The 15,143-nt window shown below is 39.5% G+C and overlaps 1 protein-coding gene across 7 annotated transcripts in view; it reads left to right on the top strand.

Annotated features, from left to right (window-relative positions):
* The window catches only part of HERC2 (HECT and RLD domain containing E3 ubiquitin protein ligase 2), a 317,707-nt gene that overhangs the window by 130,094 nt on the left and 172,470 nt on the right, over window positions 1-15,143 (top strand). For all 7 annotated transcript variants that reach the window (XM_064296194.1, XM_064296197.1, XM_064296198.1 and 4 more), the window contains 4 exons: window positions 927-1,105; window positions 3,522-3,709; window positions 4,929-5,084; window positions 5,745-5,930. In XM_064296194.1, coding sequence (XP_064152264.1) covers window positions 927-1,105; window positions 3,522-3,709; window positions 4,929-5,084; window positions 5,745-5,930 — 709 coding nt within the window. The remainder of the gene's footprint in view (window positions 1-926; window positions 1,106-3,521; window positions 3,710-4,928; window positions 5,085-5,744; window positions 5,931-15,143) is intronic.

Here is a 15,143-nt window from a genome sequence, read left to right as displayed (position 1 = left end):
GTGTCCTTTTCAATTGTTTCCATTGTTTTTTGAGCACTTCTTTGCTTTCTGGAGCCAAAGATGCTCCTGACTTGTCTTGGACTTTCCCTGCTCCAGCCTTGGAATCTAAGGAGACCTAGTTCTTTTTCTTGGGGAATGGTATTTAGAAAGGAGAATCTCTGCCATCAGACCATTTAAAAATGTAAAAACCACTCTTAATTCGAGGGCTAGACAAAAGCAGGCCGGATTTGGTCTGTGGGCCATAGTTTACAGAACCCTGTCTCATGGTATGGATGTGTATGAGCTACTTCCTTCTGAAAGAATAAATGCTTCATGGATTTTCCAAGCATCCGGTTTAGTGTAATTTGTTTATTTGGTCCTTCTTCAGTTCTTCATCATGCAGAGTTTTTTAGCACTGGAAGTTAGGAATGGGATTAGATGAGGTAGGTGACCCTTGAGGTCTTTGTCCTGACTCAGATAGGGCCTTGTCATTCAGTGTGAGAATTGCTGCTAGGTGTGCTAAAGGTCCAGCAGGGTAGACTGAGTTCAAAAGCTGGGGAGATAATTGGACTTGTGAGAGTTGGTGGAGGTTACTGTGTTGGAGAGAAAAAGTAATGTTTACAAAGTAGAGAGACTTTGTATATGGGGCAGATCCCATGTGTTGTTTGTGGGAGCCAGTAAAGGTATTAGGGATTTCATAAAGGAGGCTGGGGACCACTAGCATTGGCAATCTGGACATTGGATTGCAGGCAGAATGGTATGTTTAGAAACTGAGCAACTAAGTGGTAGGGTTTCCGACAGGTGGAGTTTGGGCAGATGTCATCAGGTGTGTGTGTTGGGACAGATGAAGGGATACTGAGGCAGTGAGGTCAGGGGTCAGCCTAGAGCTGCCTTCACAGTCTGCTTATGAGATAACTCTTAACCAGTTTCTTTTGTATGTGTTACAGGATATTGAAGCCAAAAAAGAAGCTCAGAAGGAAAAAGAAATCGACGAACAGGAAGCGAATGCCTCGTCATTTCATAGAAGTAGGACTCCATTAGATAAAGACCTTATTAATACAGGGATCTATGAATCTTCTGGAAAACAGTGCTTGCCTCTAGTTCAGCTTGTACAACAGCTTCTTAGGTAAGTACTATTAACTTTCGTTAATTAAAATGTAAAAACTGATACCTAATTCAGCACTTGGAAAACTTCTAAATACATTTGGAATAACCTGGGCATGTGAATCTGTGTGATCAACTATACGTTTTATGAATCTAAGTACAGAGTAAGTATTTCTGATGAAAATTCAGTGTTCAAATTGAGATATGTTCTTAAGTATAAAAAGCACAGTGACTTTTGAAGACTTACTATGAAAAAAACCTAATGTGAAATATCTCTATAATTTTTCTTAATTATTGGTGGCGTAGTGGTTAAGTGCTATGGCTGCTAACCAAAAGGTCAGCAGTTCAAATCCACCAGGTGCTCCTTGGAAACTCTATGGGGCAGCTCTACTCTGTCCTATAGGGTCGCTATGAGTTGGAATCCACTCAACGGCAGTGGGTTTGGTTTGGTTTATTATAATACTACTTTGGAAATACTGGTATGAATAAAATACAGTATTAAAATTCATTTTGTGTGTTTCTTTTTACCTTTCTTAACGTGACTAATAGAAAAACTTCAACTTACGCCTATGTCTCACGCACGTTGTGCTGTCTGCAGGGGCCGCCTTCTGCACTTTCATCTTTACTCAGGGTGTTCTTTTGGTCCCTGCGGCATTTAGGGAGGAGTTGGTTTCATAGCAGGTTTAAAATAAACACATAACTGTTTAAAAAATAGAAAATAAATACTTGAGCATAGAAGTGAATATCTCCTTACAAAACATTTAGAAAATAGAAAAGGAAAAATTCATTCACAGCTTCCTCACTATCAGAATGCTCACGACCCAGACTCTTTTCAAAGTGTAGACCACGTGCCCCTTCTTTTGGGGAGGCAGATGTTAGCATGAAGTGTTAGGGGTATGTGCTGACTTTGCTGATTGGTTATTTTAAAATATTCTAAAGATATATCATGTACTTTGTGCCTGGGAAAACTTGAGATAAAGAAATTTCTGTTTGCCAAAAGTGAACTGTGGAACAGATTTGAAACAAATGCTTTAGTCTTACGCTGCCAGGGAGCCACGGAGTGCCATTTGTATTTAAAAATAAAGAGCCATGAAATGTTTATAAGTAGTAAACCCTATCAGAATTATACATTTTGGTTATGGGTCTGAATTTTATACTAAGGAAAAATAAGTTAAAATTATTATTGTATTTTATTCCTACCTTTTGCTTTTCTGAGCATAGCATAAAACCTAAACTCTAGACCTGTATCTTCTGTTGTGATGTTTGGTGTCAGGGTGGGTTGTCTGGTACTGAATCTAGAAGCTGACTGTGGAAAGCAGGAGGGGGTTTCATGGGTGCTCCTCTGTGCTCTGTGGGAGCTTCTCAACAAACCTGGTAGGTTAGGAGTCAGAGAAGTGGAAGCAGAAAGCACGTCCTTGACTTTGGTGTTGAGTAGTGATTCCCAGACTCACTCTCCCTCCAGCAGCAGTGCCCGATGTCACCCAGCCTGGCACGTGCCTCCTGCCTGAGGCGGGCTGCTGTGATGGGACTGATGGTCCGTGGCAGCCCTTGTCTCAGGCTTTGTCTTTGGCTCTTCTCCCTCCTTGACATTCTTCCTCTAATAACATACTACTTCCTTTCTGTTCTTAGTACCAATCACCAGGCTTTGGCCACTATGGGCTTGGACTGTTGTTACAAGTCAGGGCTTGTCTTACCTGTAGTTCCTCTGTCCCTTCTACTTCCATGCAGAGAGCTGTCTCCTTCAAACACAAAGTGGATGATGGCTTAGCACTGCAGATTTGAACCCCGGCAGCCTGGTGCTCCCTCACTAGCAGTGTTGGTGCCCCACCTCCCCAGCATTTTTGTCCTCTCAGCCCCATACCCTTGTTTTCTGCTCATGGGACCAGAAGCACGCACTACTCTTCTAACGTGGCTTCCAGGATCTCACTCTTCACCTCCCTCCCCATCTACTGCTGGCTGCCCTTGTAGGTGTTGAAGGCAGACTTGTAAGGTAGATGCAACTGTGCAGCGGAGCCTGTCTGTAAGAGCAGTGTTAGGTTTATATCTAAAACGCAGCTTTGTACCAAGACAACGGCATGATTGTTTTTCCTTCCAGACGTTTTTGCTGGATTACTCCTTTAACAAGATCATCTGTCGTTTTGGACCAGTTGAAGTCCCTTTTGTAAAGCAGAGGGGCAGCAGCCTGTCTTTGGAGTCTCACAGGCTCTCCTGCTCAGTGCTCCCTGAGGTAGTACTGCTGCTGACACGTCTGGGCAGGGAAGCTAGCCACAGCTAGGGGGTGTGAGCCGTGTTTCTGATTTCAGTTCCTGTTGTGAGCTTTTAATACTCTCTCTCTCCTTTTTTTTTTTTTTAAACACACACACTCTCTTTTCTTTCCTTTTTTTTTTTTTTAACAGAGATGACTTGTTTAATTTTACACCCCTCTCTCCCTCTCACAGAAACATTGCTTCTCAGACTGTGGCCAGATTGAAAGATGCTGCTCGCCGAATCTCGTTGTGTCTGGACTTTGAGCAGCAGCAGAGTCGTGAAAGATCTGCTTCCTTGGACTTGTTACTGCGCTTTCAGCGTTTACTTATCAGTAAACTTTATCCAGGAGAGAGTATTGGTCAGAGCTCAGATATTTCTAGTAAGTTGCTTAAAATATGGAAATGTCTTGTATTTTAGTCTGCCCATTGGTATGCTCAGATGTGTAGTTCTTACACTATTAAATGCACCAAATTTAGGGGACTTATAAGATTTCATTTTACATCTGGTTTTTTGTTGTTGATTATTCCTATATTGGACTCAGTAATATTTTTTATTTTATTGTCTCAAGATTGAAACTCTTTAGACATCAGAAGTAGCACCCTTTATGTTCACTTTAGTCTTGTAGAAGATTCATCAGAGCTATTCTACGTGTTAGTTACGGAATGTTGGAGACTAACATAATATAGGAGCTAAACAGTAACGTTCTACTTAGTATGTTGCATTGGGAAGTCAGCCGGGTACCATAGGGGGACTCGTCATTGTAGGAAGACTGGGTTTCAGTTATAGGGCCATGGTTTGTTAGCTGTTTGACATTGGACCAAGCTAGTCTCCTGGGGGCCATAGATTTCTCATTTACAAAACCGGCAACATGCCTTCGGGTGCCTTGTGAGGATTGAAATTGGATAATGTGTATGGGCCCAGCACTGTGCATGCCAAACGGTCGCTGCTGCTTCCCACATGCGTTCAAGGTCACCTCTGTGCTCCATATGTGTAGCTTCCTCTGGCAAGAGCAGAAAGGTCTGCTGCTTGTTGTCAGTGTTTTTATAGCTAGTTTTTATTCTCGTGAAACGATGTGGCTGTGTCCTGAAGAAAGTTAGGCACTTGTAAATGCTGAAAATGTCCAGGTTGAAGTAGGTGAATTTGTACTGTAAAAGTGATACTCATCAGAAAGACACGAAGCCAAAAGGATCGTAAAGTTATTAAGAACCATGTAGGAAGAAAAGGGGAAGATTTGATAAGACTGAAAAATGGCTAACTTTGTTCCTTGGGAGTAGTTTACAAGCTTTAAGACTTGGATTTTGAAAACAAACATTTGTGTATTGGATGTAAAGTTTTTAAAATTTATTAAATTATAACTTTAGTATTTATATACCCAAACTTTCCGGGTAGCATGTAGCATAGTGTATAAAATTTGACATATTCAGATTCACTGTCCCTTAAGTTACATGAAACAAAAGGAACCAAGGACTAAGAGTTAATGTGCTCCTATTGAGAAAGTATTACTGATAAAAAGATGTCTAGGTGATGGGGAATATTGGAGATTTTCAGTTTGTTTACAAAGTAACGTGAAAATGAAATTTCCTAAATCATTTTTCAAGGTCCTGAGCTAATGGGTGTTGGTTCCTTGCTGAAAAAGTACACAGCCCTACTCTGCACACACATTGGAGATATACTGCCTGTAGCAGCTAGCATTGCTTCTACTAGCTGGCGGCACTTTGCAGAAGTGGCCTGTATCATGGAAGGAGACTTCACCGGTACCGTTCCTATTTCTATCCTGTGCTCAAGTACTTATTTTAGAAGATTGATGAAAGTTGAAATGTCTCATTTCCTGATAAAGCAACATGTGGTTTACTCGTTAAATTTCCTAGTCCTACTGCCCTCTTTCCTTTTCCTTTTTAGTTACTAACAATTCTGTTATTAAGCCACCTGGTGTGTGAATCCTATCACTGTGAATTTAATTAGTGATTTAGGTTTATAATGCCAGTATTAGCACTTCAGTAATGAGGTTGATGGAAGTTGTCTAATTTTAGCTTAGTGATGTAAAAATTAGTTGCCCTGTCAGAAACTTAATAAATTCTAATATTACTTAGTATTTATTTAAGTTAATCTTGTAATGTTAGAGCATATAATTGAGTGCCTTTTTATGATGGCATATGTAGCGGATAAACATTTATTTATTTGAATAAAAGACTCTTTAGATAATAGTTCTGTGTCGAAGAGTATTTTTGAAAATTATTTTTGTAACTCAAAGGGTTCTGTTTCAGAATGAAAGATAAAATAACCCTGTAAAACTATGCTCAACGATAAAGCTTTACTTGTTTTTCAGTTTATCAGAATTTAAAGACAGAGGTAGTTTGTAAGTGATTTTATAATTAAATTTCATGCTTTTTTTTCCTTTTTCTGTTTTAATGTAGGTGTTCTCCTTCCAGAACTAGTAGTGTCTATAATGCTTTTGCTCAGTAAAAATGCTGGGCTCATGCAAGAGGCTGGAGCTATCCCTCTGTTGGGTGGCCTCTTAGAACACCTGGACCGGTTCAATCACCTGGCACCGGGAAAAGAAAGGGACGATCATGAAGATTTGGCCTGGCCTGGCATAATGGGTATAGCATTTTAATTTTTAGTACTTTAACTAAGAAAAGTGTTGTCCTAGCTTAACCTGTTCTTAACTTCCTATTTGAAAGAATACAAAGGAAGACTAATTATTTGCATTTCCACTGATAGTAATATAAGTGGAAAGATAATCCAAATCAGAAGAGATTTGGGTTACGTTTAAGGGAGATTTTTATGTAAGCAGTGGGTGTTAAATCCTAAAATGAACTATTCTAGAAAGTTCTGGAAAACCCTTTCCTGGAAGGTGCTGTCGAGGTACTTAGATGTGGTCCAACCTAGGAGGCAGAAATTGGTATGGGTGATGCCGTAAAGGTATTGATGTTAACAGGCACTGTCTGTAGTACACACCTTACGAAGGGAAAGGTTCCAAGCTTTGGTGGTTTTGACTCCAAGCCTGAGTTACCATAGTCTGTGTCATTCTGGTTTCCCGCACGTTCAGAATTAATAGACGTTGTGATTGAGGGACATGATACACTTTTCATCTTATACGAAAGCTCAGTCTAGGTGGGATTTTTATTCTGCCATTTCAGACAGGCATCTTTATAACACAGAAGTTTAATACAAGAGTAGCAGTTGTCATGAGGACAGTGGCCTTGGGGTGTCTTTCAGTCTGTCTAGCTATCTGTCAGGTACTGTGCCAAACGTAGTAAGTTATTTTTTAAACAGATAATACTTCCAGCACCATTCATCTACGTTTATTTAAGAATGAACTTGAATGGGCTTTTGTTATTTTTGTATCTACTGAATATGGTTGAGGGTATTTAATTTGCTCAAAAGTTCAAACACACACATTTTAAAGCCTTTTCTGTTGTGAATATAACACATACTGAAAAGTGCACAGGGCGGCTCTGTGATGTAACATCCCCTGGGTCAAGAAACAGGATGAACTCAGTGCTGGAACTTTCCCTGCGAGCATTATCTTTGCATCCCACAGTTTTTTTGATAAGCTTATTTTTATTTTCACTTAGTTCAAAATATTTTTAAGTTACCGAGACTTCTCTGACTTGTGTGCTATTTAGAAGTTTGTTGTTTGATCTCCAGATATTTTCAGATTTTTCAGCTGTCCCTGTGTTACTGATTTCTAGTTTAATTTCATTGTGGCCTGAAAGCATATTTTGATTTCTGTTACTTTAAATTTGTTAACCTATGTTTTATGGCTCAGAATGTGGTCTGTCTTGGTGAGTGTTTCATGAGAGTTTGAGAACAATGTGTATTCTGTTATTGATGGGTGAAGTATTGTATAAACGTCAGTTAGATCCAGTTTGTTGGTGGTGCTGTTCAGTTCACCGGTATCTTTTGTGATTTTCTGCCTGCTTAATCTGTCAGTTACTGATTGAGTGGTGTTGAAGTCTCCAGCTGTAGTGGTGGATTTGTTTATTTCTCCTTGCATTTCTATCAGTTTTTGCCCTAGGTATTTTGGTGCGTTGTTGCTAGGCACATACACATTCAGGATTGTTAGGTCTTAGAGAATTGACCCCTTTGTTATTATGTAATGCTCCCTTTTATCACTGATAATTTTCCTTGCTTTGAACTCTGCTTTGTCTGAAATTAATATAGCTACTCTAGCTTTCATTTGATTAGTATTAACATGCTATCATGGTATATCATTATCCATCCATGTACTTTTTTTTCCTCTCCCAGTCATTGATTGTTTTGGGAAGTACATTACTAGGCCTTTCTTCTGAAGTGCCTGCGGTTGATTCAAGGCACCAACCTTTCACTTAGCAGCAGAGTGCCACTTCTGCATGGATTCTATCCCTTTATTTCTAATCTATCTTTTTATATTTAAAGTGGGTTTCTTATGGACAACAGGTAGTTGGATCTTGTTTTTTTATCCACACTTGAAAGTCTTTGTCTTTGAATTGGTGTGTTTAGATAGACCATTCAGATTTAAAATGACTATATTATAGTTTCCCCCATGTATCTGTCAGTTTGCTGTACTGTGGGGGCTTGTGTGTTGCTGTGATGCTGGAAGCTATGCCACCGGTATTCAGATACCAGCAGGGTCACCCATGGAGGACAGGCTTCAGCTGAGCTTTCAGACTAAGACAGACTAGGAGAACGACCTGGCAGTCTACTTCTGAAAAGCATTAGCCAGTGGAAACCTTATGAATAGCAGCGAAACATTGTCTGATATAGTGCTGGAAGATGAGCCCCTGAGGTTGGAAGGCACTCAAAAGATGACTGGGGAAGAGCTGCTGCCTCAAAGTAGAGTCGACCATAATGATGTGGATGGAGTAAAGCTTTTGGGACCGTCATTGGCTGATGTGGCACGACTCAAAGTAAGAAGAAACAGCTCCAAACATCCATTAATAATCAGAATGTGGAATGTATGAAGTATGAATCTAGGAAAATTGGCATATGATCAGGAACCGATGGTACTGAAGGAAGAAGTCCAAGGTGCCCTGAAGGCATTGGCGAAAAACAAGGCTCCAGGAATTGATGGACTATCAACTGAGATGTTTCAACAAACAGATGAAACGCTGGAGGTGCTCACTCGTCTGTGCCAAGAAATATGGGAGACAGCTTCCTGGCCAACTGACGGGAAGAGATCCATATTTATGCCTATCCCAAGAAAGGTGATCCAACCGAATGTGGAAATATGTAGAACAATACCATTAATATCACATACAAGCAAGATTTTGCTGAAGATCATTCAAAAATGGCTGTGGCAGTATATTGACAGGGAACTGCCAGAAATTCAGGCTGGATTCAGAAGAGGTTGTGGAACCAGGGATATCATTGCTGATGTCAGATGGATCCTGGCCAAAAGCAGAGAATACCAGAAGGATGTTTACCTGTGTTTTATTGACTATGCAAAGGCATTCGACTGTGTGGGTCATAATAAACTATGGATAACACTGCAAAGAATGGGAATTCCAGAACACTCAGTTGTGCTCATGAGGAAACTTTATATAGACCAAGAGGCAGTTGTTTGGACAGAACAAGTGGATACTGATTGGTTTAAAGCCAGGAAAGGTGTGCGTCAGGGTTGTATTCTTTCACGATACCTATTTAATCTGTATGCTGAACAAATAATACGAGAAGGGTCGCTATGAGTCAGAACCCACTCGAAAGCACCTAACAAGAACAATTATTATAGTAGGTTTCATATCTACCATATTTATGTCTGTTTTCTATTTGTTGCCTTTGTTCTTTATTTCTTTTTTGTCCTCTGTATTTCTGGTTTCTGCTTTCTCTGGTTTTATTTGAGCATTTTATATGATTCCATTTTCTTTCCTCTCTTAGCATATCAGTTATATTTGTCCCAAAAAATATTTGGTAATTGCCCTAGAGGTTGCAGTGTACATTTAAAATTAACCTGAGTCCATTTTCTAATAACACTGTGCCAGTTTGTGCGTAGCGTAGGTGCCTTATAACAGGTGCCTCCCTTCTGTCTTTTATAACTTTTATTTATAACTATAAACATTGGGTACATTGTTACTATTATTTCAGAGAAATTATTCATTGGGTTAATTAAGAAAAAGAAAAATAGTTCATGTTAACTCCACGTATTTCTTCTTGAACTGTCTTCCTTTCTTTATGTATATCCGAGTTTCCTATCTTATTTTCCTTCTCTCTGAAGAACTTTTAACATTTTTTGCAAGGCAGGTTTAGTTGCAATATATTCCTGCATTTTTTTCTTTCCCCTGAGAGTGCCTTTATTTGTCCTTCACTTTTTTTTTAATTGTGCTTTAAGTGCAAGTTTACAAACCAAGTCAGTCTCTTGTACAAAAATTTATATACATCTTGCTGTATATTTCTAATTGCTCTCCCCCTAATGAGAAAGCACACTCCATCCCTCAACTCTGTGTTTTCGTGTCCGTTTGGCCAGCTTCTGACACCCTCCGCCCTCTCATCTGCCCTCCAGACAGGACATGCCAACATAGTCTCATGTGTCTACTTGATCCAGGAAGCTCACTCTTCACCAGTATCATTTCTATCCCATTGTCCAGTTCAATCATTGTCTGAAGAGTTGGCTTTGGGAATGGTTCCTGTCTTGGGCTAACAGAAAGTCTGGGAACCATGACCACTGGGGTCCTTCTAGTCTCAGTCAGACCATTAAGTCTGGTCTTTTTATAAGAAATTGGGGTCTGCATCCCACTGCTCTGCTGCTCCCTCAGCAGTTCTCTGTTGTGTTCCCTGTCAGGGGAGTCATTGGTTGTAGCCAGGCACCATCTAGTTCTTCTGGTCTCAGGCTGATGTAGTCTCTGGTTTATGTGGCCCTTTCTGTCTCTTGAGGTCATAATTACCTTGTGTCTTTGGTTTTGTTCATTCTCCTTTGCTCCAGGGGGGTTGAGACCAATTGATGCATCTTAGATGGCTGCTTGCTAGAGTTTAAGACCCCAGACGCCAGTCTTCAAAGTGGGATGCAGAATGTTTTGTTAATAGATTTTATTATGCCAATTGACTTAGATGTCCTCTGAAACCATGGTCCCCAGACCCCTGCCCCTGCTATGCTGACCTTCAAAGCATTCAGTTTATTCAGGAAACTTCTTTGCTTTTGGTTTAGTCCAGTTAATGCTGACCTCACCTGAACTGTGTGTTGCCTTTCTCTGCACCTGAAATAGTTCTTACCTACTATTTAATTAGTGAATACCTCTCTCTCCCCCTCCTTCCTTCCCCACTCTCGTAACCATCAAAGAATATTTTCCTCTCTGTTTAAACTATTTCTCGAGTTCTTTTAATAGTTGTTTTATGCAATATTTGTCCTTTTGCAACTGACCAATTTTACTCAGTATGATGCCTTCCAGATTCCTCCATGTTATGAAATGTTTCACAAAGTCATCACCATTCTTTATCGGTGCATAGTATTCCATTGTGTGAATATACCATAATTTATTTATCCATTCATCCGTTGATGGGCACATTGGTTGCTTCCGTCTTGTTGCTATTTTAAACAGTGCTGCAGTGAACATGGGTGTGCATGTATCTGTTCCTGTAAAGGCTCTTATTTCTCTAGGATATATTCCAAGGAGTGGGATTGTTGCGTCGTATGGTAGTTCTATTTCTAGTTTTTTAAGGAAGCACTGCATCGATTTCCAAAGTGGTTGTACCATTTTACATTCCCACCAGCAGCATAGAAGTGTTATTTCTCCACAACCTCTCCAACATTTATTATTTTTTGTTTTTTGGATTAATGCCAGCCTTGTTAGGGCGAGGTGGAATCTCGTTGTAGTTTGATTTGCATTTCTCTAATGGCTAAAGATGGTTTGCATATCCTCATGTATCTGTTAGCTACCTGAGTGTTTTCTTTAGTGAAGTGTCTGTTGTTACCTTTTGCCCATTTTTTAATTGGGTCATTTGTCTTTTTGTAGTTGAGTTTTTGTAGTATCATGTAGATTTTAGAGATCAGGCGCTGATGGGAAATGTCATAGCTTAAAACTTCTTCCAGTCTGTAGGTAATCTTTTTTACTCTTTTGGTGAAGTCTTTGGATGAGCATAGGTGTTTGATTTTTAGGCATTCCCGATTAGTTTCTCTTCTGCATTGTTAGTAATGTTTTGTATACTGTTTATACAATGTATTAGGGCTCCTAACGTTGTCTCTGTTTTTTCTTCCCCGATCTTTATCTTTTTAGATTTTATATTTAGGTCTTTGATCCATTGTGACTTAGTTTTTGTGAATGGTGTGAGGTATGGGTCTTGTTTCATTTTATTACAGATGGATATCTAGTTATGCCAGCATTATTTGTTAAAAGGATTGTCTTTTCCGCATTTAACTGACTTTGGGCCTTTGTGAACTACCAGCCACTCATATGTGGATGGGTTTATGTCTGGATTTTCAATTCTGTTTCATTGGTCTGTGTATCTGTTGTTGTACTGGTACCAGGGTGTTTTGACTACTGTGGCAGTATAATAGTTTGTAAAATCAGGTAGAGCGAGGCTTCCCACTTAGTTCGTCTTTTTCAGCAATGATTTACTTATCCGGGCCCTCTTTCCCTTCCATGTGACGTTGGTGATTTGTTTCTCCATCTCATTAAAAAATGATGTCGGAATTTGAATCAGAATTGCATTGTATGTACAGATTGCTTTTGGTAGAATAGACATTTTTACAATGTTATGTCTTCCTATCCTTGAGCAAGGTATGTGTTTCCACTTATGTAGGTCTCTTTTGGTTTTCTGCAGTGGTGTCTTGTAGTTTTCTTTGCATAATTCTTTTACATCTCTGGTAAGATTTATTCTTAAGTATTTTATCTTCTTGGGGGCTACTGTAAAGGTATAGATTTGGTGATTTCCTCTTCAATGTTCTTTTTGTTGGTGTGGAAGAATCCAACTGATCTTTTTGTATGTTTATCTTACATTCTGATACTCTGCTGAACTATTAGTTTCAGTAGTTTTCTTGAAGATTCTGTAGGGTTTTCTGTGTATAAGATCATGTCATCTGCAAATAGAGATACTTTTCCTTCTTTCTTACCAACCTGGATGCCCTTTATTTTTTTATCTAGCCTAATTGCTCTGGCTAGGACCTCCAGCACAGTGTTGAATAAGAGTGATGATAACGGGCATCCTTGTCTGGTTCCCTTGTCTGGTTCCTGATCTCAAGGGGAGTGCTTTCAGACCCTCTCCATTTAGTGGGATGTTGGCTATTGGCTTTGCATAAACGTCCTTTTTTATGTTTAGGAATTTTCCTTCTATCCCTATTTTGCTGAGAGTTTTTATCATGAATGGGTGTTGAACTTTGGCAAATGCCTTCTCTGCAGCAGTTGGTAAAATCATGTGATTCTTGTCCCTTGTTTTATTTATGTGATGGATTACATTGTTTTTCTAGTGTTGAATCATCCTCGCATACCTTCTATGAATTCTACTTGGTCATGGTGAGTTATTTTTTTGATACATTGTTGAATCCTATTGGCTAGAATTTTGTTGAGGATTTTTGCATCTACATTCATGAGGGATATAGGTCTGTAATTTTTTCTTTTTGTCGTGGCCTTACCTGGTTTTGGTATCAGGGACATGCGGGCTTCATAGAATGAGTTTGGCAGTATTCCGTCCTTTTCTGTGCTGTAAAATACATTTAGTAGTAGTGGTGTTAACTCTTTTCTGAAAGTTTGGTAGAACTCTGCAGTGAAGCTACCTGGGCCAGGGCTTTTTTGTTATTGGGAGATTTTTCATTACCCTTTTCAATCTCTTCTTTGTTTATGGGTCTATTTAGTTGTTCTGTCCCTGTTTGTGTTAGTTCAGGTAGGTAATGTGTTTCTAGGAATTCATCTGTTTTCTCTAGGTTTTCAAATTTGTTAGAGTACATTTTTTCATACCAATCTGATATGATTCTTTTAATTTCAGTTGGGTCTGTTGTAATATCGCCCACCTCATATCTTATTCAGGTTTTTTGCTTCCTCTTCTATTTTTCTGTTGTCAGTTGGCCAGTGGTTTATCAATTTTGTTGATTTTTTTTCAAAGAACCAGGTTTTGGTCTTATTAATTCTTTCAATTTTTTTTTTCTGTTTCATTTAGCTCTGCTCTAATTTTTATTATTTGTTTTCTTCTGGTGCCTGAGGGCTTCTTTTGTTGCTCTCTTTCTATTTTTTCAAGTTGTAGTCATAATTACTTGATTTTGGCCCTTTCTTCTTTTTAGGTATGTGCATTTATTGATATAAATTGACCTCTGAGCACTGCTTTCTCTGTGTCTCAGATTTTGATAGGAAGTGTTTTCATTCTCATGGGATTCTGTGAATTTCTTTATTCCATCCTTAATGTCTTCTATTACCCAGTCTATTTTTGAGCAGGGTATTGTTTAGTTTCCATGTGTTTGTTTTCTTTTCCTGTCTTTTGTTGTTACTGATTTCTACTTTTATGACCTTATGTTTAGAAGCGATGCTTTGTAATATTTCAATGTTTTGGATTCTGCAAAGGCTTGCTTTATGACCTAGTATATGGTCTATTCTAGAGAATGTTCCATGTGCATTAGAAAAGAAAGTATATTTGGCTGCTGTTGGGTGGAGTGCACAGATTACACGGAAGACCCACGACAGGATTTGCACATATTACATGGAAGCACCAGGACACTTTATATAAGGTGCTTGAGCATCAGTGGGTTTGGTATCCAAGAGGTGGAAGGGGGTTTGGAACCAATCCCCCACAGATACCGAGGCATGACTCTATTGGTGATCTTGGTTTGGTGTTTTGATAAATATTTGTAAGTGAGATTTGCCTGTAGTTTTCTCTTCTAATGCATTACAAGTTACTGATAACCACTATGCCTGCATCAGGCCTGGAGGAAGACTCATTAACAAGCTGCGTTATGCAGATGACACAACCTTGCTTGCTGAAAGTGAAGAGGACTTGACGCACTTACTAATGAAGATCAAAGATCACAGCCTTCAGTATGGATTACACCTCAACGTAAAGAAAACAAAAATCCTCACAACTGGACCAGTGAGCAACATCATGATACATGGGGATGAGGTTGAAGTCGTCAATGATTTCATTTTACTTGGATCTACAATCAACAGCCATGGAACCAAAGCAAAAAAACCAAACCCATTGCTGTCTAGTCGATTCCAACTCATAGCAACCCTGTAGACCCATGGAAGCAGCAGTCAGGGAATCAAACAGTGCGTTGCATTGGGCAAATCTGCTGCAAAAAACCTCTTTACGGTGACACCTTGGCTTTTGAACACTTTAAAGACTATGGTATACCTGACCCAAGTTGTGGTATTTTCAGTTGCCTCGTATACGTACCAAAGCTGGGCAATGAATAAGGAATACCAAAGAAGAATTGATGTCTTTGAATTACGGTGTTGGCAAAGAATATTGAGTATACCATCACTGCCAGAAGAATAAACAAATCTGTCTTGGAAGAAGTACAACTAGAATGCTCCTTAGAAGCGTGGATGGTGAGACTGTGTCTCACATACTTTGGACATTATCAGGAGGGACCAATCCCTGGAGAAGGACATCATGCTTGGTAGAGAGTCAGTGAAAAAGAGGAAGACTCTCAGCGAGATGGATTGACGCAGTGGCTGCAAGAGTGGGCTCAAGCATCACAACGGTTGCAAGGATGGTGCAAGGCCAGTCAGTGCTTCATTCTGTTGTGCATAGGGTCACTATGCGTCGGAAGCAACTTGATGTCACCTAATAACAACAGCATCCACTCCTCTACTAAAAAAGAAGCAGCTGTAAACCAGGAAGAGGGCAGCTTCCTTGCAACCCCTGCTAATTTCTGTTTACAGTCTGTTCAGCTGAGAATATTAGAGTCGGGG

Source organism: Loxodonta africana, chromosome 13 (assembly GCF_030014295.1).
Source record: "Loxodonta africana isolate mLoxAfr1 chromosome 13, mLoxAfr1.hap2, whole genome shotgun sequence".
NCBI lineage: Eukaryota > Metazoa > Chordata > Mammalia > Proboscidea > Elephantidae > Loxodonta > Loxodonta africana.
This window is presented reverse-complemented; position numbering and strand designations above follow the sequence as displayed.